Source organism: Aquarana catesbeiana, linkage group LG07 (assembly GCF_042186555.1).
Source record: "Aquarana catesbeiana isolate 2022-GZ linkage group LG07, ASM4218655v1, whole genome shotgun sequence".
Lineage (NCBI taxonomy): Eukaryota > Metazoa > Chordata > Amphibia > Anura > Ranidae > Aquarana > Aquarana catesbeiana.
In genome coordinates, this window is record NC_133330.1 from 97,042,065 (window position 1) to 97,064,560 (window position 22,496).

The 22,496-nt window shown below is 45.4% G+C and overlaps 1 protein-coding gene across 1 annotated transcript in view; it reads right to left on the reverse strand.

Moving 5' to 3' along the window:
- The window catches only part of LOC141102887 (uncharacterized), a 78,980-nt gene that overhangs the window by 55,796 nt on the left and 688 nt on the right, over positions 1–22,496 (reverse strand). The window contains exons 2-4 of the mRNA XM_073591923.1: positions 21,507–21,628; positions 20,031–20,098; positions 10,252–10,446 (exon numbers count right to left, since the gene is read on the reverse strand). Coding sequence (XP_073448024.1) covers positions 10,252–10,446; positions 20,031–20,098; positions 21,507–21,628 — 385 coding nt within the window. The remainder of the gene's footprint in view (positions 1–10,251; positions 10,447–20,030; positions 20,099–21,506; positions 21,629–22,496) is intronic.

The following is a 22,496-nucleotide window of genomic DNA, read 5'->3' on the forward strand; positions in this document are numbered from 1 at the left end:
AAAAAAAAACCACACACACACACACACACACACACACACACACACACACACACACACACACACACACACACACACACACACACACACACACACACACACACACACACACACACACACACACACACACACACACACACACACACACACACACACACACACACAGTAACCTTCCTAATAAGGACCAATGCCATAACATTCAGACAAGGTATGACTGTACTAGGACTGATGACGTCTTCTATTCCAGCTATCACCTGGGCACAGATTAACATGAGACCTCTACAGAACTACATTCTGTCCCAGTGGGATGGCAGCCACTCATCCCTAGACAGGTCCTTTCCTGTTCCAACCACAGTCAAACACTACAAAGTGGCTCAATCTACTTCGATACAGCGAAGGACGCAAATGGGCCCAATCCAAGCCAATCGGGATCACCACCGATGCCAGTGCCCTAAGCTGGGGGGCACACTTGGAGGGCCTCTGCTCACAGGGAAAATTGACCTCCAAATGGTCCCAAGCCTCCTCAAGCATGAGAGAGCTAAAAGCGGTGGGGGAAGCATTAAAAGTGTTCAAACCAGCAATACAGGGGAGAAACGTAAAGTTACAATCGGACAACGTCACGACTGTGGTATACCTAAACAGGCAAGGTGGGACAAAGTCCCGAAGCTTAATGAAGCTGACGGAGAAAATCCTACTATGGGCAGAATCAAAGTCAATATCAGGTATCTGAAAGGAACAGACAATACGCTGGCAAACTTCCTGAGCCGGAAGACCATAAAACAGACGGAGTGGTCTCTGAACCAAGCGACCTTCGCACAAGTCACTCAAAAGTGGGGAGTACCCGAGGTAGATTTATACGCCTCCAAAGCGATTGCAAAATCACCAACATTCTTCTCTCTGGACCCCATAGATGGCAACAGCGGCGTAGACGCCTTCAACCAGAGCTGGGTATGGCAACTATGCTATGCATTCCCTCCAACTGCCATAATACCAAGGGTGATTCAAAAAAATAAAGGCAGAGAGAAATCAATGGTGATACTAATAGCACCGCACTGGCCACAAAGGGCATGGTTCAGCCACTTGAAAAACCTCAGCATCCAGCCTCAGCTGACACTGACAGACCAACCAGATCTCCTATCGCAGGGCCCAGTCAACCACCCGAACCACAGAATCCTGAAGCTTTCGATCTGGGTAGTGAAGGGGTGAGACTTCAGAACAAAGGATTGTCAGACAATGGGATCAATACCATCCTAAACAGCAGGAAGCCCGAAACTAGGGCGATCTACGAGGAAGTGGGGGAAAAAAGTTTGTCTCCTGGAACAGAAACAAACAAACCATATTCCAAAAAAGAGGAATAATCCCAACAATCCTGGATTTTCTACAAGATGGAGCAGACAAAAAATATTTCCCCAAGTACGCTGAAGGTACATGTTGCAGCACTCTCTCCTCGTTCATAGACACAAGACTAGCAGAGAACCCGCTGATAAAGCGATTCCTGATGTCACTCAAAAGAGCTAGACCAGCCAAAATGAATAGAACTCCAACTTGGGACATGCCCACAGTACTTAGAGGATTTCTTTCCCCTCCAATTTGTACCGATGGAAGATAGCTCAGACAAAAACCTCACCTTAAAGACTGTACTGTGGCCCTAGTATCAGCCAGAAGAGTGAGCGAAATCCAAGCACTGTCTATAATGGAACCATACTGCCTAATACATTTAGACAAAATAATTCTCTCTCCAGACCCGGCCTTTCTGCCCAAGGTCCCCTCAACATTCCATAGAACCCAAAATATCATCATACTTTTGCTTCCAAAAACTATGGCTAGCGAAAAGAGACACTCACAACAAACGCGATGTAGGAAATATACTTCGAAAGAACGAAGGATTGGCGAAGAACGACCTCCCTTTTTTGTCCTTTTATGCAGGAGTCAACAAAGGGAAACAGGCTTCCAAGAATACCATCAGCAGATGGATAAGAATGGCCATACAGACGACCTATGAGTCACAAAGCCTCACTCCGCCAAGCGGGATCAGAGCACACACACAACCAGAGCCTGGGCTACCTTGGTCGCAGAGAAAGCAGGGGCAACTCTGCAGGGCAGAGACATGGTCGAGCTTCAGTACCTTCGCAAGGCACTACCGCATAGACCAACTGTCTGACCAAGACCAGGCACTTGGTCGCAAGGTGCTCCAGTTTCTATCCCCACCCTAGTAAGTATTGCTTGATACATCCTCTCAGATGCTGCCCTGGAAGACGATTCGAGAAAATAGAGTTAGGTACCTGGTAACTCTTTTTCTAAGAAGTCTTCCAGGGCAGCACTAGTTCCCACCCTTGAAAAGACAAATACCAGGTACAACGGGGGAGCTTTTAGGATTTACTGAGATTTCCTTCGGTGCTTTAATACAACTGAGGCACGCAGGCAAGACTGAAATTTATCATGGTGGACTAATGTGTTTCCTGTTTCAGGGAGGAGGAGCCGCCTATCTCTCAGATGCTGCCCTGGAAGACTTCTTAGAAAAAGAGTTTCCAGGTACCCAACTCTATTTTTATTATGTAGGCTACTGCAGTTGTGTTGTCTGACAGTACCTGAACATGATGGCCCTTCACTAAATCTTGAAAGGCTAGGAGACCCAGAAAAATTGCCTTCAGTTCCCGCCAGTTTGAGGAATTTTGGGCTTGCGACTTGGACCAGACCCCCTGAGAGGTCTGACCATCCAGGTGGGCTCCCCAGCCCCAGGAACTCACGTCCATCAGACACTTGTCCAGGGGAAAGACCCAAGAGAGGCCTTTGGTCAGGTTGGGTGGATTTCTCCACCACCAGAGAGCCCTCTTGACCTTTGAGGAAAGGTTTACCTGTTTTTCTAATGGTTCCTGGTATGACCAACTGTGCAGAATGTTTAACTGGGAGGGGCCTTGAATGCAATCTGGCCCACTGAATGGCGGGAATTGATGCTGTAAGAAGACCCAACACCACCATAGCTGACCTGATACTGATAGGTTGTTCTGAACCTGTTTCACTGCTGATTGGATCTTTTCCTGCGGTAAAAAGACTTTAAGCACCGAGTCTATGGTGTACCCCAAGAAGTTCATCTCCTGTGAGGGTTCCAGATTGGATTTTTCCAAATTTAGGAGCCACCCCAAGTTCTTCAGGTGATCCTGGGCCGTCCGGAGATTTGATAGGACTCGTTCTTAGGAATCTGAGAACAGGTCGTCCAGATAAGAGACAACTGAAATCCCTTGCAACTTCAGGAGGTTCCAGAGCTTCCGCCATAATTTTTGTGAAGATCCTGGGGGAGGATGAAATGGTAGAGCTCTGAATTGGAGTTGCCATACTGAGTTCCCCAGATCCACTGCCAGGCGTAGAAAACGTTGAGAAGACGGATTTATTGGAACATGAAGATAAGCATCTCTTAAATCCAGAGATGCCATGAAACAGCCTGGAGTCAGTAACTTTGTAATCAAAAAGATTGTATCCATCCTGAAATGTTTGTACCGTATTGATTTGTTCAAGATCAAGTGATACTTCCCTGAAGGCTTCTTTACCAGGAATATAAAAGTAGAAGTCCCTGCCCTCTTGATTTTTTGGGACCTGGATAATTACTTCTTGCTGGATCAGATCCTGCAGTAGGTTCATCTTTGCAGAAGCTTTTTCCCAATCTCTTGGTAGGGCTGTAACAAAATCTGCTCGGGGGTGACTCTGAAAATTCCAGCCTGTATCCCTGAGCTATGATGCTTTTTACAAACAGACTTGGAGATGTAATGTTCCACTGTAGGTAAAAAGCTGACAATCTCCCCCCTACTAGGGTGAGGTTGTCACTTACTTTTAGAGGGCTGGTCTGGGGGGGGGGGGGGGGAGAACTCCTCCTCTTCCCTTACCCCTTTGGTAGACCCAATGGCTCTTGCGGTCCTGCTTCTTACTCTTATGGGGCTGTTGAACAGCATGAAAATTTTTAATCGGCTGTTTTTTTGGCTGGGAAAGCCTATTTCTTGTCGGCTGTCCTATCTAAGAGTGTTTCAAGGTCTGGACCAAAAAGGAAAATCACCTGAAAAAAGGTAAACTGCACAGCTTAACCTTGGAAACTGTATCACCAGACCAGGTCTTTAGCCAGACCGCACATCTGGCTGAGTTCACCAGTGCTGATGATCTTGCCGCCAACTTAAGTGACTCAGCTGATGCATCAGCCATATACTTAACAGCTTTTAGTATCAAAGGAAAAGAATCTAACAAATCTTTACGCGGTGTACCTGCCTTAACATGGCTTCTCAGCTTTTCCACCCAGCATTCCAGGTTCCTTGCTACAACCATGGGAGCCAAAGCAGGTTTGAGACTGACTGATGTAGCATCCCAAGCTTTTTTAAAAAGGGAGTCTGCCTTCTTGTCCATTGGGTCCTTCAATACCCCCATGACCTCAAACGCAAGGTTTGTGCGTCTAGAAACCTGCGAGAAGGCCGCATCTACCCGTGGTTTCTTGTTCCAAACTTCAGAGTGTTTATCTTCGAATGGATACCTTCTCCTAAGGGTCTTGGAGAAAAAAAAGCAGCCCTCTCAGGGTTCTTCTATTCTCTCTTTACTGACTGATAGGACCTTATGAACTGGAAACACTGTTTAGATTCATCCAGACCCTGATACATTTTATCGTGTACTGACAATTGTACCTTTTCTTCCTGAATTTCAAGAGTAGTGTAGATTGTTCTTAAGAGGTTATCCACTTCCTCTAGAGATAGCAGAACCTCCGGTACAAGCTATCGTCTTCCTCCTCCTTATCCGAGTCCCTGAGTGAGAGAAGAGTACTTCCTCCATCGTCACCCAAGTCCTCCATTTCCACTAGTCTGGATGAGGATGCTTTGACTAGGTGGTGGATTCTGGGGCTCAACCTGAGCTGCTGTGTTTTGTACCAAAATGGACCTGATGGAACTCAACGAGTTTGTAAGTTCCCTTACAGAGGAGAATAAGTCCTTGCATTGCTGGGATGTTTCTTCCTCCACCAGGTCTTTAATACAGGATCTGCACATAGCCTTCTGCCACAAATCTCTAAGAAGGTTCTTGCAAGAAGGACATTTCCTCTGGCTTGGTGGATTTACATGCTTAGTTTTTCCTAATGCTTTTTCCTGCAACGACAAACAAATGTAACTAAACCTAGTGTCCCTACCAATATGGAACACTAGTGCCTAACAGACCCCATCACCAGGCCAGAGAGAGACAGAAAACCCCCAAGCAGAATTTAAAGGGAGTCACCCAGTCCACGCTGCAGAGTCCGAGTGAAGTGACATCTGACCCTGCAGCTACAGGCTCCACTCAGGGAGGAAACGGACAAATCAAAGCCCACAAGAGTCAGAAAAAAGGCACCATTGTACCTCACTTACCTGGGCTTGACCAGTGCTCAGGGCATCTGCATATACCATGGCTGTTTTGCTCACCTCCATTGTAAAGGGAAAACAGCAGCCAAAAAGAAACCCACAGGATTTTTAAATTTTCCCAGCCCCCGCATCAGCGAGGGCCGGAAATGGGCATGATGGGCATCAGACCCGCCCTCTGGTCTCTGCGTTCCAGGCGCTCAGAACCAGCAGTGCCACGCCCCCTCAGGAAGCTGCGTCACTGGAACTGATGCTGTCGCCGGCCAGGACCCGGAGCAGAGATGCGGCACCCGCTCAAGCACCAGAGCCATCTCCAGGGCTAACAGATACAGCGGACTCCGGGCACAGAGGCACCGCACCTCCTGAGGGCCCTAACTTCCCTGAGATGGAGAGACCGGGGACACCCCCCGCCCCTGGGGGGGGTTGCTGGCTGGTCTGTAGAAGAAAGCAGAAGGTAAGCCTGACACTCCTCAACCTTGGAGAGAGTATAGCTCCCTGGTTCCCTGCACCTGCTTCCACCATGGCGGAGGAAACTGAGGCCATGGTGGAAGAGGAGGGATTTAAAGGCTGCATGTGTTTCCTGTGATTGTGAAGCTACGCTCTCTCCAAGGTTGTCCTGAAAGGCGAGTTGAGAAAAACTGAGGTACTCCCAGTAGGGTGAGGGGTTATATAGGGAGTGGACTTTGTCTTAGGGCGTGCCAGTGTCCATCCCCTGAAGGTGGCCTATAACCCACATAGTAACTATGGCTCTGTGTCCCATGATGTACGATAAGAAAGTATTCTGGTATGTGTATGTGCATTAGATCCTGGAGGGGGGGGCCATGGGAAGTTTCTTCAGCAACCCTTTCAAAAGACAGTGTGTTGGAAAGTTGAATACACCTGTGTGTCATGTTACTGGTGGAGGTAAAGTTTAAACCCCCGTGTAATTATGCAAAGAAGAGGGGGGGGGGGGGGTGTCCCCTGTGTGTACATCTTTGTGCCTGCATTAATGCTTCTCTTCACACTTCAACAAGTGACCGGATGGGCCAAGTGACCTTGGATCGTGCTGGTACCAGGCAAGGGAAGCTTATATGTCAGACAATCCTCTTGAGTACGGGGGTCCGTCACACTTAATTCCAGGTCTTTCTGAAGCTCTCCACAAGTGGCCCTTGGCTTTTGGACAACTCTTCTGAATTCTTTTCACTGAAATTATGTTCTTTCCACTTCAGGATTACGGCCCCAACAGTGCTCATTGGAACATTCAGAAGTTTAGAAATCCTTCTGTAACTAATGCCATCAGTATGTTTTGCAACAACAAGGTTGCAAAGGTCTTGAGTGCTCTTTGCCTTTACCCATCATGGGAGGTTTGTGTGACACCTTAATAATGAGACACCTCTTTAAAGGCCATCAGTTGAGACTGAACTAGTGGATATTAACCACTTCAGCCCTGGAAGAATTTACCCCCTTCCTGACCAGAGCACTTTTTGCAATTCGGCACTGCGCCACTTTAACTGACAATCGCGGTGTCGTACGACGTTGCACCCAAACAAAGTTGACTTTCCCCACAAATAGAGCTTTCTTTTGGTGGTATTTGATTGCCTCTGGTTTATTTTTTGCGCAAAAAAAAAAAAAAAAAAAAAAAAAAAAAAAAAAAAAAGCCACAATTTTCCCCGCCTCTTCAAAAACACATTTTGTACTTTTTGCTATAATAAAATATCATATTTTTTAAACAATTTTTTTGTTTAGGCCAATATGTATATCGCAATAAGCGTATATTGATTGGTTTGCGTTGGATAGCATTTTTAGTATTTTTTTACTAGTACTGGCGGCGATCTGCGATTTTTATCATGACCGACATTATGGCGGACACATCGGACAATTGACACATTTTTGGGACCATTGGCATTAATACAGCAATCAATGCTATAAAAATGCATTGCTTACTGTAAAAATGTCACTGGCATTGAAGGGGTTAACACTAGGGGGCGATCTAGTGGTTAACTGTGTGCCCTGGGAGGTGATTCTAACTGAAGGGGGAGGGGGACTGACTAGAGGAAGTGACGGATCCTGGCTAATAGGAACACACGATCTGTCACTCCTGTCAGAACAGAACAGGGAAGTGTGTATTTACACACACTCGTCTGTTCTGTCTCCTGCTCACGATCACTTGTGGCTGACGGTCATAATGACGGCCACGAGCATCGGCGACCTCGCTGTGCAGCGGGCATGCGCCTGCTATCCCGACGTATAGCTACTACAGCTCATGCAGGGAAGCCAACCTGCTGCAGGATAACTAACAAGGGTCAGGATTGCCTTCTAAAAAAACTGATAGATTTCAGCTGGTGTCTTGGCTTTCCATGTCTTTTTTGCACCCCCCTTACTTCATGCATTTGATACTCCCCCCCCCCCCCCCCTCCCCCATCTCATTACATAACTTAATTTATGAATGCAATTGTTTTGGTTTCTTTGTTCATATGGATTACATGGGTTGTTACCAACATGTGGTGAAAATGTCATGGCAATAGTACCTTTAGAAATAGATGTACTTAGAAAAATGGTGACTTGTTCAATAATTTTACCTGCTGTATGTGTATTTAAAGGTTAGGAAGAAAAAGAAAAAGAAAAAGAAAAAAGAGAAGAAGAGTCTGTCCTATAGGTCACTACCCATCCAAGCCCCCCCAGCACCCAGTAACCACCATCAGTATATCTCCTCTTCCTGTAGAGCTTTTACCCAATTTTTGTGAGCACAGACTTGCTAGACAACACAACAGACCACATCTGGACTAACAGCTTGGGACGGTACAGATGTTTAATTTGACATACCATGCAACTTTTGTATTTAAGAAATCATACTAGTACTAGAGTTTGCCTTAAAGAGACACTCATTTAGCACATTTAGGCCTAAGTGACCTTGTCTTTACAAGCCATGAAACAGCCTGGAGTCAGTAACTTTGTAATCAAAAAGATTGTATCCATCCTGAAATGTTTGTACCGTATTGATTTGTTCAAGATCAAGTGATACTTCCCTGAAGGCTTCTTTACCAGGAATACCCCAACAGTGCTCATTGGAACATTCAGAAGTTTAGAAATCCTTCTGTAACTAATGCCATCAGTATGTTTTGCAACAACAAGGTTGCAAAGGTCTTGAGTGCTCTTTGCCTTTACCCATCATGGGAGGTTTGTGTGACACCTTAATAATGAGACACCTCTTTAAAGGCCATCAGTTGAGACTGAACTAGTGGATATTAACCACTTCAGCCCTGGAAGAATTTACCCCCTTCCTGACCAGAGCACTTTTTGCAATTCGGCACTGCGCCACTTTAACTGACAATCGCGGTGTCGTACGACGTTGCACCCAAACAAAGTTGACTTTCCCCACAAATAGAGCTTTCTTTTGGTGGTATTTGATTGCCTCTGGTTTATTTTTTGCGCAAAAAAAAAAAAAAAAAAAAAAAAAAAAAAAAAAAAAAAAAAGCCACAATTTTCCCCGCCTCTTCAAAAACACATTTTGTACTTTTTGCTATAATAAAATATCATATTTTTTAAACAATTTTTTTGTTTAGGCCAATATGTATATCGCAATAAGCGTATATTGATTGGTTTGCGTTGGATAGCATTTTTAGTATTTTTTTACTAGTACTGGCGGCGATCTGCGATTTTTATCATGACCGACATTATGGCGGACACATCGGACAATTGACACATTTTTGGGACCATTGGCATTAATACAGCAATCAATGCTATAAAAATGCATTGCTTACTGTAAAAATGTCACTGGCATTGAAGGGGTTAACACTAGGGGGCGATCTAGTGGTTAACTGTGTGCCCTGGGAGGTGATTCTAACTGAAGGGGGAGGGGGACTGACTAGAGGAAGTGACGGATCCTGGCTAATAGGAACACACGATCTGTCACTCCTGTCAGAACAGAACAGGGAAGTGTGTATTTACACACACTCGTCTGTTCTGTCTCCTGCTCACGATCACTTGTGGCTGACGGTCATAATGACGGCCACGAGCATCGGCGACCTCGCTGTGCAGCGGGCATGCGCCTGCTATCCCGACGTATAGCTACTACAGCTCATGCAGGGAAGCCAACCTGCTGCAGGATAACTAACAAGGGTCAGGATTGCCTTCTAAAAAAACTGATAGATTTCAGCTGGTGTCTTGGCTTTCCATGTCTTTTTTGCACCCCCCTTACTTCATGCATTTGATACTCCCCCCCCCCCCCCCCTCCCCCATCTCATTACATAACTTAATTTATGAATGCAATTGTTTTGGTTTCTTTGTTCATATGGATTACATGGGTTGTTACCAACATGTGGTGAAAATGTCATGGCAATAGTACCTTTAGAAATAGATGTACTTAGAAAAATGGTGACTTGTTCAATAATTTTACCTGCTGTATGTGTATTTAAAGGTTAGGAAGAAAAAGAAAAAGAAAAAGAAAAAAGAGAAGAAGAGTCTGTCCTATAGGTCACTACCCATCCAAGCCCCCCCAGCACCCAGTAACCACCATCAGTATATCTCCTCTTCCTGTAGAGCTTTTACCCAATTTTTGTGAGCACAGACTTGCTAGACAACACAACAGACCACATCTGGACTAACAGCTTGGGACGGTACAGATGTTTAATTTGACATACCATGCAACTTTTGTATTTAAGAAATCATACTAGTACTAGAGTTTGCCTTAAAGAGACACTCATTTAGCACATTTAGGCCTAAGTGACCTTGTCTTTACAAGAGAGGGCTCCAACTCATTGATACTCCTTTCCAGCGATACCCTTTGTCACAGCTGGCACTAAAATGCGCCTTTGTCACAGCTGGCACTAAAATGTAATGTTGGCTGGGGTCCGTTGCTAGGAGCAGCAGTGTCATTTCTCCCAAATTATTAGAGAAGACCTCCTTAGGAAATACTCACTTGAAGTTGTTAGGTGTGCCAATGTCCGATTTACTCAGCTTGCCTTTATGAGCCCTCCCCAAAGAGTTTTCCTTTGAAGAATAATGAATGGGTGCATAATTCGGTCTGTTCTCTGATGGCTGAAATATGGAACCTTTGGATAGGAGAAAAAAAAAAATAAAAAAAATTATAAAATCACACACACAGCTAATGACACTGAAAATGAGCCAAGGTCAGGACATAAAAGCTCAGCAGGGTAGATTATCGATACTTAGTATGGCAAACTCTAAAGGGGGGCCCAACCCTTTCACTAAAAGTAGAAGACAGTGCCTGATTGAAACCACTCTTTTAAAATATCATGTGGTATATACACTGCATAGATCACATTAGAGAAGGACCAGAATGGGGGAAGCAGGTAGCAAAAAGAAGGACAGTGTCCTCATTAAAGGTGGAAGCCTGAGACCACCCTGGGTAGAAAGATGATCTTTGACATAAGACCACTTTATTGTGAAGAATCAGGAAAGACTCCCTGCATTGTTAAGAGCCGTCAACTTAGAAACATGTCTGACAAACTATGATAGCCACCAAGACAGCCACTTTGAACCCACTAAGGAATTTGCTTGATTAGAGAGAAGCATGGACAGATCAAGAGGTATGGGTTTGTACTAGGCCAACAGAAGGTGAAGAGGCGTTTATTGGAACTAAATCAAGAGAACAGCCTGGAATGAGGCTACCATTAGGCCCAGCACCCTCAAGGAGAATCTCTCAGATGGATGTACTTGATCTTATGGGTCTGAGCATGGGATTTTAGAGAGGCAAGTAGTTTGCTAAAGTAAAAATTTTTGCCTGGGTTAGGTCTAGAATACTTAGGCCTCCTCCTAGAGGAAGGCTGAAGAGCAGACTTAAGGTGGATCACCAAGTCAAATGCCTCAAGCATCAATAGTTGTTTAGCAGATAGTACTGATCAAAGCCTTCAGAAGATGGTTATTAGGGATGAACCGAACACCCCCTGGTTCGGTTTGCAGCAGAACATGCAAAAAGTTTGTGCAAATGTGCTAATTTTAAAGGCTTATGTGCAAGTTATTGCCATTAAAAAAAAAAAAAAAAAAAAAAAAAAAAAAAAAGCTGTTTTTGGGAGCAGTGATTTTAATAATGCTTAAAATGAAACAAAAAAAAAATGAAATATTCCTTTAAATATCGTGCCTGGGGGGCGTCTATAGTATGCCTGTAAAAGTAGCAGTTTTCCCATGTTTAGAACAATACCACAGCAAAATGACATTTCTAAAAAGGAAAAAAAGTCATTTAAAACCGCTTGCGGCTGTAATGTATTGTTGGGTCCCAGCAATATAGATGAAAATCATTGGAGAAAAATGCATGGGGCCCCCCCCTCCCCAGTTACTCTTGGTGGGTGCAGGAATGGGCCCTGCTGTGAAATATATCAAACATTGTAATTACATGCCCCTGTTAAACAGGAACAGGAAAATTGGGCCTTAGGCAGTGGTGCCCTAAACCAAAAATATTGTTGGAAGCTAGCATCAAGATTGAGGAGGAATAGGATAATCACTCAGCACAGGCAGTCTTCAAGGGATCCCACATCCATAGAAAAATCAACTGGTTATATCAGCATCAGGTGCTCGATAGCTGCTGATCCAAGACCGATTCATTTTTATGAATGTGAGCCCATCAATGGAGTCTGGACAGGCACACTCAATGATCCATTACAAACCCTCCAGCAGCACTGAATGTGCGTTCAGAAAGAATTCTGGATGCAGGACAGGCCAGCAGCCCAATTGCATATTGAGCAAGTACTGGCTAGTGGTCCATCCTCAAGACCTAGTAACCCAGTGGATGGTCTGTTGGAAAGGTCTCCAAGTCTGCTCCTGCCCCTAGATATTGCTGCACCATGTACTGCAGACACTGGAGATTGTTGCTTTAACCGATCAGACCTTGGCATTGACTGAAAAATGGTCTAAAAGGCGTCAGCCGGCCACCTTCTCCACTGCTCTTCCTCTGACTGAACAAAACCTCAGCAACACGTTTCCATGCACCAGGAAATTGTAACCTCCCAGGGTCTGGAAACTCATTGCACAAACCCTTCAAGGCCACCTGAAGTGGTTTCATCCTCTGCTCCCTCTGAAGGCAGGATGACTTCTGCAACCTTACCCTTGTAACATGGATCAAGAAGGGTTGCCAGCCAGTAATGATCCATCTCCTTGATACCACGAATCCTAGGGTCCTTTCACAGGCTTTCAGAATCAGGGAGGCCATGCAGCCCAAGTTTGCACGGACATTCGATTCCAAGTCCTCTGGGTCACTAATGCCTCGTTTCCACTGAGAGGATCGGTTCGGTACAGTACGCTATTTTGGGTGTTTCCATTATAAAAGCGGCCCATACAACCGAAACGTACTGCTCCATTCAGTGTCCTGCTTCAGATGTGGGGCCATAGAAAATGGAATGGTTCGGTTAGGGCGGAGCTACAATACATTCCACTGATTGGCTGACAGAAAACCCTCTGCTGTGCTATGCTGAGGCATTTTTTCTAAACCCTGTATGGCCCCTTGTGGTCCCACTTGCAGTGGAACCGCTCACCAGAATAGACTGGAACATTCTAGGCCAAACTGTACTGACCCGAACCGCTCAGTGGAAACGAGGCATAAGGATCTGTAACAACCTCCTCCCAGCCACGTACAACTCCTTGGGTTTCTGGGGACTGAAAACCATGCCTTGACTGCTGCTGAGCGTTATCCTCCATGTCCATGCTGACACAATCCTCCTCTTCCTGTGTGTTTGGCGGGCCCGCAGGAATACTATCTGGATAAAGGGGGCCTTGACAGGAAGTCCTCCTCTTCCTCCCGCTGTTTTGCCTCAAGTGCCCTGTCCATTATTCCACTAAGCATGTGCTCCAACAGGAAAACAAGAGGGACAGTATCACTGATGCATGCATGCTCACTGCTCATCATCCTTGTGGCCTCCTCAAATAGTAACAGGACAGTGCATGCATCCCTGATCAGTAGCCACTGGCGTGTCGAAAAGAAGCTAAGCTCCCCTGAATCTGTCCTGGTGCCATACTCACAGGTACTCATTGATGGCCCTCTGCTGTGAGTGCAGCTGCTGCAGTATTGCCAACGTTTAGTTCCACCTGGCGGGCATGTCACAAATGAGGCGGTTGGTAGGCAGGTTGCATTCCTTTTAAATGTCAGCCAGCCGAGCACTGGTGTATGACTGGCGGAAATGACCAGACTTTTCTGGCCTGCCTCAGGAGATCCTGTAAGCCTGGGTACCTGCTCAAGAACGCTGCACCACCAAATTCAGGACGTGTGCCAAACATGGGACAAGTGTCCCTCTGAGGGCAGGTTGGTGCCATTGTCGCATGCAACCATTTCTGGCTGAAGCTGGCGTGGCATCAACCACCTCTGAGCCTGCCCCTGCAGAGCTGACAGAATCTCTGCCCCAGTGTGGCTTGTGTCCCCTAAGCAGACCCACTCAAGCACTGCAATGGCATCTTTTTGCTTGAGTGCTTGCGTAAGCCATTGAACGCTTACGGAGCAACACTGGTTCAGAGGACAAATCTGCAGAAGAGGCCATAGACATAGAGGAAGAAGAAGAGGGGGTGGAGGAGAGAGCTGTGGCAGTATCACCACTAGCATTTTGGGGGCGTGGTGGAACAAGCTCCAACAATACTGAACCCTGTCCTGCATCCTTCCCAGCTGCCAGTTACCCAGTGCAAGATATAGGAAAGGTAATGTCCCTGCCCATGCCTTCATGAGTCAGTGGTAATATGCACCTTACTGTTGACCGCCCTGTCCAACGAGGCCAAAACATTGCCTTCCACATGCCGGAATGGCCTTCCATGAAAAGAAATGGTGTTTTGGAACCTGCCACTGAGGTACAGCACATTCCACAAATTAACGAAAGGGGGCAGCGTCTACTAGCTGAAAAGGCAGCAGTTGCAGTGCTAGCAATTTGGCCAAAACTAGCATTCAGACTCCAAGCATGTGGATGGCTGGGACCGAATTTACGGTTTAGCAACTGGGGTAGGGAAATTTCCCTACTAAAAATCAGATGGCAGTGTACTGATAGTAGTTTGGCTGCAAGTACCTCGAACACCTATTGCTATACCTCCATTCCTCAGTGCATGTTTTTGAGACTGGACGTACAGGGGGGCAAAAAAGTATTTAGTCAGCCATCAATTGTGCAAGTTCTCCCACTTAAACAGATGAGGCCTGTAATTGTCATCATAGGTATACCTCAACTATGAGAGACAAAATGTGGAAACCAATCCAGACAATCACATGTCTGATTTTTGAAAGAATTTGCAAATTATGGTGGAAAAATAAGTATTTTGTCAATATCAAAAGTTCATCTCAATACTTTGTTGGCAATGACTTAGGTCAAACGTTTTCTGCAAGTCTTCATAAGGTTGTCACACACTGTTGCTGGTATGTTGGCCCATTCCTCCATGCAGATCTCCTCTAGAGCAGTGATGTTTTGGGGCTGTCGCTGGGCAACACAGACTTTCAACTCCCTCCAAAAGGTTTTCTATGGGGTTGAGATCTGGAGACTGGCTAGGCCACTCCAGGACCTTGAAATGCTTCTTACGAAGCCACTCCTTTGCTGCCCGGGCAGTGTGTTTGGGATCACTGTCATGCTGAAAGACCCAGCCACGTTTCATCTTCAATGCCCTTGCTGATGGGAGGAGGTTTGCACTCAAAATCTCACGATACATGGCCCCATTCATTCTTTCATGTACACGGATCAGTTGTCCTGTTCCCTTTGCAGAGAAACAGCCCCAAAGCATGATGTTGCCACCCCCATGCTTCACAGTAGGTCTGGTGTTCTTTGGTTGCAACTCAGCATTCTCTCTTCTCCATACACGACGAGTTGTGTTTCTACCAAACTGTTCTACTTTGGTTTCATCTGACCATATGACATTCTCCCAATCCTCTTCTGGATCATACAAATGCTCTCTAACAAACCTCAGACGGGCCCAGACATGTACTGGCTTAAGCAGGGGGACACGTCTGGCACTATAGGATCTGAGTCCCTGGCGGTGTAGGGTGTTACTGATGGTAGCCTTTGTTACGTTGGTCCCAGCTCTCTGCAGGTCATTCACTAGGTCCCCCTGTGTAATTCTGAGATTTTTGCTCACCATTCTTGTGATCATTTTGACCCCACGGGGTGAGATCTTGCGTGGAGCCCCAGATCAAGGGAGATCATCACTAGTCTTGTATGTCTTCCATTTTCTAATTATTGCTCCCAGAGTTGATTTCTTCACACCAAGCTGCGTGCCTATTGCAGATTCAGTCCTCCCAGCTTGGTGCATGTCTACAATTTTGTTTCTGGTGTCCTTCAACAGCTCTTTGGTCTTCACCATAGTGGAGTTTGGAGTGTGACTTTGAACTTATCAGTATAAGTGACCAAATACTTATTTTCCACCATATTTTGCAAATAAATTTTTTTTTTTTTTTTTTTTTTTGAGAAAGTGTCCAGTGGTGTCTATTTAAGTGTATACAGTTCAATAAGTAAAAGTCCAGTGATGGTAATATAGAATAGTGAAGATAGTGATGGTAAAAAATGTATCACAATAGTGACTGGATGAAGCAAGTCCAAGATAGGGTGTATTAAAGAAAAATAAAAAGGTTAATAAAAGTCCAATAGTGCTACTGTGTGGCAGGTAAGATGTTGATCAACTTCAACAGAAAAGAAAACTGACAGACCTAGCCGGGACAGGCTTTTGGAGAGAACTGAATGCAAGCCTCTTGCCTTTTGATTATGGGCCCTGGCATTTGGGGTACCCTTGAGGTGTTACTTTGGCTTCAGGTCTTTGTCCCCCAGGACAGACTCTGGGGACCCTGTATTTGCCATATTAGCAATAGTGACCGAGTCATACTGTTGGGACTCATACTGTGAGGAGATGCTAATGTCATCAACTCCACTCACCTGTCTGGTGTCAGCTATAATGTGTTTAATGTAAATAAGTCTAGTCTGGCTTACCACAGGTTCTAAGAGTATTCAACTCATTGGTGTTTGTATTGTTAATTGTAATTAGCTCCTGCTATTGTGTTTAATGTACTGTGTGAAGCTCGGTGACAACAAGTCTGACCTGTCGTGAAATCCTGATGGGCACAGAGTCACATCAGCTGCTTAAAGGGATTAGTTAGCTAGCTCATGTTAATTAGGTTACAGAAAGAAAAATGTGGCCTCTATGGTGGGTACCAGAATAGGGATTGATAAGAACTTGTACCATCATCCAGGAATAATTGAATAGCAAAATTGGTAGCCTGATCCCCAACCAGGCTGCCACAAAAAAATGAGGGCAATTGGACTATCACGGTACAGTAGAAACAATACAACTTGGATTATAAAACAGGATATAAAAAAAATAACAGAAGATTTTATTGATGCCAAAAAACATGGTAGCGGTACAAATATATCACCAGTGAAAAGATTAACCCTAGAGGGGGAAATCATAATAGGACAATAGATCTGTAGCACTAACTCTCAGTGGAGCTGCTGGTTTAAAGCAGGCTTGTTACCGTCACTCTCGATACCTCCGTTGCACCGGGTCTAGGGTTCCGTTGAGTTTACCTCTGGACGATATAAGCACCAAACACTTGAGTAGGTTTTCCAATGCTTTAATGAACAAATAAAGGAAGAAGCAGGAAAGAGGCAGAAAGAAAGCTGCAGGGAAGCTCAAATACCTTTCCTTCGTATTCTTCAGAACATTCTTTGTAATTGAACACTTGTAGTTGAATGCGCTCCCCTTGTGGGATTCAATCTTTGCCCGCCTGGACAGACCTCTCTCACTTGTCTAGCAGCCAGTACATAGCACGAACAAAAGTCTCTGCCACAGACTTGTTTGGAATAAAAGCCGTATGATCCTCTGCCACAGGATGTAATGGTTTGTGATAAATGTCACACAGTACTTGAACCTTCAAGGCAACCTGGCAGTACTATGCTTTAAGACTACTTCAGGATACGTCCTCCAATCGAGTCACCAGGCCCCTCTCCAGACCAGCACTCTGCATGATCCTTCCATGACGGGTCCTCCCCTGGGATCTTCCCAGTTGCCCAGCTTCTTCACTCAGGACAGACAGCTCAGGACCATTCCTCTGCTGCTGTGGTAGGCCCCAGACAGGCTTCTGGGCCCACCCACATGCTGCAGCGACGTGGGCCTCCGGAACGGAGGACCACGAGGTGGTACTCCTAACACATACCTGTCGGCCAGGAGGGCCAGCAGGTGGCTGAAAACGAACCCCAGAACATGGCGTCTGTCCCGTAAATACCCTCTCCCAGAATGCAACTCGGAGAACCACCTCCACCGAATTATCTCCGGGACAGAGGAGCACTCATATGTTTCAACGCATTGCTTTTCCAACACTGGCCCATGGCAACAACGACACCCTCCGGCACAGTGTGGCACTACACGCAACGTCAGCCAAGCTGGAACAGAGGCAAATATAACTTCCTATAATAAGTAACCAACTAGATTTAACCATCAGTGGTAGATTAAAATCTACCAGCACTACAGATCACAGATGTCATTTTCCTCTACTAGTTTCGCGGGCAATGGCCACTTCATCAGGAGGGTATCTGATAGGATCAGAGACATAATGATGGAAAGACATACAGGTAAAGACTTGTAAAACAGCATCATAATTAGAAGGGGTGTTAATGGGGATAGGAAGGTGGAAGGAGCAAAGCCGCTTAACCATGTCCCAGCAGCCACCAAGTACAGAGTTCCGCCACCAAGGGAGGTCTCCCACGGTGACTCGGGGGGCCACAAAGAACGACCAAAATCTGGATACATAGAGTAAAAAGCATGAATATCATGTGGATTAACCAAGCCAAAAGTGTGGGCCAATGGAAAAAAAAAAAAAAAAAAAGTGAAACGGGAGGTGCGTAGATGGATTGTGAGGTACATGGGAGTGGAGAAGTGAAAGGATCCTTTCACTTCTCCACTCCCATGTACCTCACAATCCATCTATGCACCTCCCGTTTCACTTATTTTTCACTTCATATTTGAAATTTCTCACGTTGTTCAAATGCACACTTCACCATCACCCTATTACCTTTATCTTGATGTTCACCCCACAGTCACTCACCCTTTCATTCACTTCCTCATTGGCCCACACTTTTGGCTTGGTTAGGCCACACGATATTCATGCTTTTTACTCTATGTATCCAGATTTTAGTCGTTATTTGTGCCCCCCCCCACGCCGTGGGAGACCTCCCTTGGTGGCGGCACTCTGCGCTTGGTGGCTGCTGGGACATGGGTAAGCAGCTTTGCTCCTTCCCCCTTCCTATCCCCATTAACACCCCTTTTAATCATGATGCTGTTTTACAAGTCTTTACCTGTATGTCTTTTGATCATTATATTGTCTCTCTGATCCTGTCACAGATACCCTCCCGATGAAGCGGCCATTGCCCACGAAACTAGTAGAGGAAAATGACATCTGATCTATTGTCCTATTATGATTTTCCCCCTCTAGGGTTAATCTTTTCACTGATGATATATTTGTACCACTACCATGTTTTTTTTTTTTATCTGTAAATGACCGTTTTTTGGCATCAATAAAATTCTGTAATTTTTTATATCCTGTTATATTATTCCAAGTTGTATTGTTTCTACTGTACCGTGATAGTCCAATTGCCCTCATTTTCTTGTGGCAGCCTGGTTGGGGGATCAGGCTACCAATTTTGCAATTTAATTAGGTTACAGTTGTATTGTTAGAGTAATATGAGCAGGAGGGGGGAACCTCCTCTAACGTCATATAAAGTCTTGTAATTTTGAGTCTAAATGAACAGTCCATGTTAGCAGTGAAACAAGTGTCACCTTGTTTTATGCTTATGAGCGGTTGGAATAGCTGATATCTGTATCCAGACTGGGAGGAAGTGGTATATGATCGGAGCACTCAAGCTGAGTGTGGGATGTTCCCGTGACAAAAACAAAGTTGATTGATGGTCTTGTGACATTGTGATAAACACACCACCGCTAAGTGCTCACAGAACACTCACCTCAGCGGCAAAACAAATATGCCTTAGTGTATCCTCTGGGATGCAATCTGTGATTCGGGAACAATGGTGATGTCCATTCATGCCATGGGATTACATCCCCTCCCAGTAGTTGGTGAGATCCACATGCAAAATAAGTGAGCCTCCTGATTGCTATATAAGGTTTGTTTAGAACACTGTGGCCCCGTGAGTATGAGGCATCAGGTCCATAAAATTGGTTTGGATAGGCTCATGTATTCTGAAGGGTGCCTGGGTTTAGCATAAATGCCTTGACTCAGCATCAACTTTGCTTATCGGTTTACCCCTGACTCCGGGAAAGAACGTTACAAGTAACTGTCCCCCCCCCCTCCCCCCCATTGTCTTTCAGGACAGCCACCTGAGAGGATAAACAAGCACTTACCCCTAGGGCGGGACCATGGCTTGTAAGACCTTGTGTCCAAAGGTCTGATCTTTAGCTGACCAAAGATCCACTCTATAGTGTCTTACAAAAAGGTGGCAAAGGTGGACCAGGTTGCCACTTTACAAATCTGTTCTGGCGTTGCTCCAGCTGTCTCTGCCTGCGACGCTGCCATTGACCTTGTGGAGTGTGCCCTGATAACCTCAGGGATCTGCATGCCTCCTAACTTATAAGCCTGTTCAATGGCTTCTCTTAGCCATCTGGCTATGGTGTTTTGAGGCCTTGTGCCCTTCGCTCCAGAACTTAAAGGAATCCGTCTTCCTAATAGTTTGTTACCTCTAAATAATGCAAGACGCATCTCCGGACGTCTAAATTATGAAACTTTACCTCTTGTTCCTTAGAGAGATTCGGACAAAAGTGAAGGCAACACACAATTTCTTGGCCTCTGAAATTTCCTGGATCCATGTTAAAGATTATGCAATCCGGAAAAATCTTTTTTTTTTTTTTTTTTTTTTTTTTTTAAAGGGGGGGGGGGGGGGGGGTCTGATTGATAGGGCCTCTCACAGACCCATTTGTCTGTAGTAATTGCTACCAAAAAGACTGCTTTAAGAGTCAGCATCTTCAGGCTGAAATTATCTAATGGCTCAAAGGGGTCTGCTGTCATAGTTTGCAGCACTAATGACAGATCCCACTTTGGAAAGACTGTACTGTGTATCCTGTCTGCTCACAGATCTAAAGAGTCCGATTATCCACAGATTAGAAGCAAATCTTTTTTCCTGGTAAACCAAAAGTGCTGACACTTGACTCTTTAATGTGCTAAGGCTTAGTCCTTTGTTTATACCGCTCTGTAGAAACTCTAATGGGGCGTACACACGGTCGGACTTTTCAGCTACAAAAGTCCGACAGCCTGTCCGACGGACTTTCGGCGGACTTGCGGCGGACTTTCTAACGAACAGACTTGCCTACACACGATCACACAAAAGTCCGTTGAATTCTTACGTGATGACGTACACCGGACTAAAATAAGGAAGTTGATAGCCAGTAGCCAATAGCTGCCCTAGCGTGGGTTTTTGTCCGTCAGACTAGCATACAGATGAGCGGATTTTTCGACCGGACTCGAGTCCGTCGGAAAGATTTGAAGCATGTTTCAAATCTAAAGTCCGTCGGATTTGAGGCTGAAAAAGTCCGTTGAAAGTCCGGAGAAGCCCACACACACGATCGGATTACCAGCCAGCTTTAGTCCGTCAGACTTTTGTAGACGAAAAGTCCGACCGTGTGTACGCGGCATAAGACTGCCATTGAGCTTTGTGTGATGAAATGGTTGTCTGTGCACCATCTGTTAAAGCACTTCCATACCCTCTGGTAGAGGTAACGCGTCTCAACCTTCCTGCTTTTCAGCAGTGTATCTATTAAACGGCTTGAGAACCCTTTTGCTTCCAGCAGCTCCTCCTCAGATACCATGCAGCCAAGTTCCACCTTTCCACTTGGGGCAGTGTACAAGGCCCTGGGAGAGTAGATCTTCCTGGATTGGTAATGACCAGGGGGGTTCTACCACAAGTTCTTTGAGCATAGAGGACCACGGTCTCCTGGGCCAGTGAGGTGCTATGAGAATTAGTGTTGTATTCTCTGTACGCAATTTTCTTATTACTGCTGGTAGCAGTACTGGTGGGGGAAAGGCATAACATTTGTTGAATGCCCACCTCTGTGCTAACGCATCTACCCCGAGCGCTCCATCCTCTTTTCAGGGAGAGCACTGACTTTTCTGCTCTCTTTTGAGGCAAACAAGTCCATCTGAGGTATTCCCCATTTTTGAGTAATCAGCTTGAATACCTCCTGTTTTAGTACCCAATCGCCTACTCTCACTTTTTCCTGCCGAGGAAATATGCCATTTTCAAGTGGACTGCTGACAATGAGTGTAGGTTTTCCTCTCCCCAGTTCAAGATTTCCTCTGCTTAAGTCCACAGGGTTCCGCTTCTTGTTCCCCTCTGTTTATGTAGGAGATTACCAACAAATTGTCAGACCAGACCTGCAAATGATGTCCTCAACTCCTTCTGGAAGGTTTGAAGTGCAAACCATACTGCTCTCAATTCCTTCCAGTTGGATGATCTCATCCTCTCTTCCTTTTCCCAAGTCCCTTGCGTTATTTGAGAGCCTAGATGTGCTCCCCACCCTACGCTGCTTGCGTCTGATTAAGATTTGGGAAATGGGTAGGCTTCATAGCAGTCCTTTGTTCACACTTCCTGTTCTCCACCACCACAAGGTTCTTTTTACCTTTGCTGGTATTAGAACTTTGGTATCCATATCTTTAACAGGAACATCTGCAGTGGCCAAAAATGCAGGCCTGCCCATTGTACCTCTGGGATTGCAGACGTTAGTAACCGCAGCGTTGACATTATCTGCCTTATGGCACATGGTAGATTGGCCTGTATTATGCTTACTTCCCTTTGAATTTTTTCTATTTTCTCCTTGGGTAGGAACACTGTTGAGCTGAGTCTTTGCTATATCCTAGGTATATTTATTTGTTGAGTGGGTTGCAGATTGGATTTTTTTCTAAATTTATCAACCTAGACTTTCTAAGAATATCTGCATGCAATTGAGATTTTCTGGTAATTTCCTGGGCATTTCTGCAAAAAGGAGAAGGTTGTCTTAATAGGCAATAATGGATATGCCTTTGACTCGTAATGGTGCCAGAGCTTCAGCCAGAATCTTTGTAAAAATTCTGGGTGAGGAGGAAAGGGTAGAGCTTGAAATTGAAGGTGCATGATTTCCTTTTCTGTTTCTATTGTTAACCTTAAAAATGTCTGATGTATTGGGATGTGGAGGTACGCGTCTTAAGTCTAGGGAAACCAGATA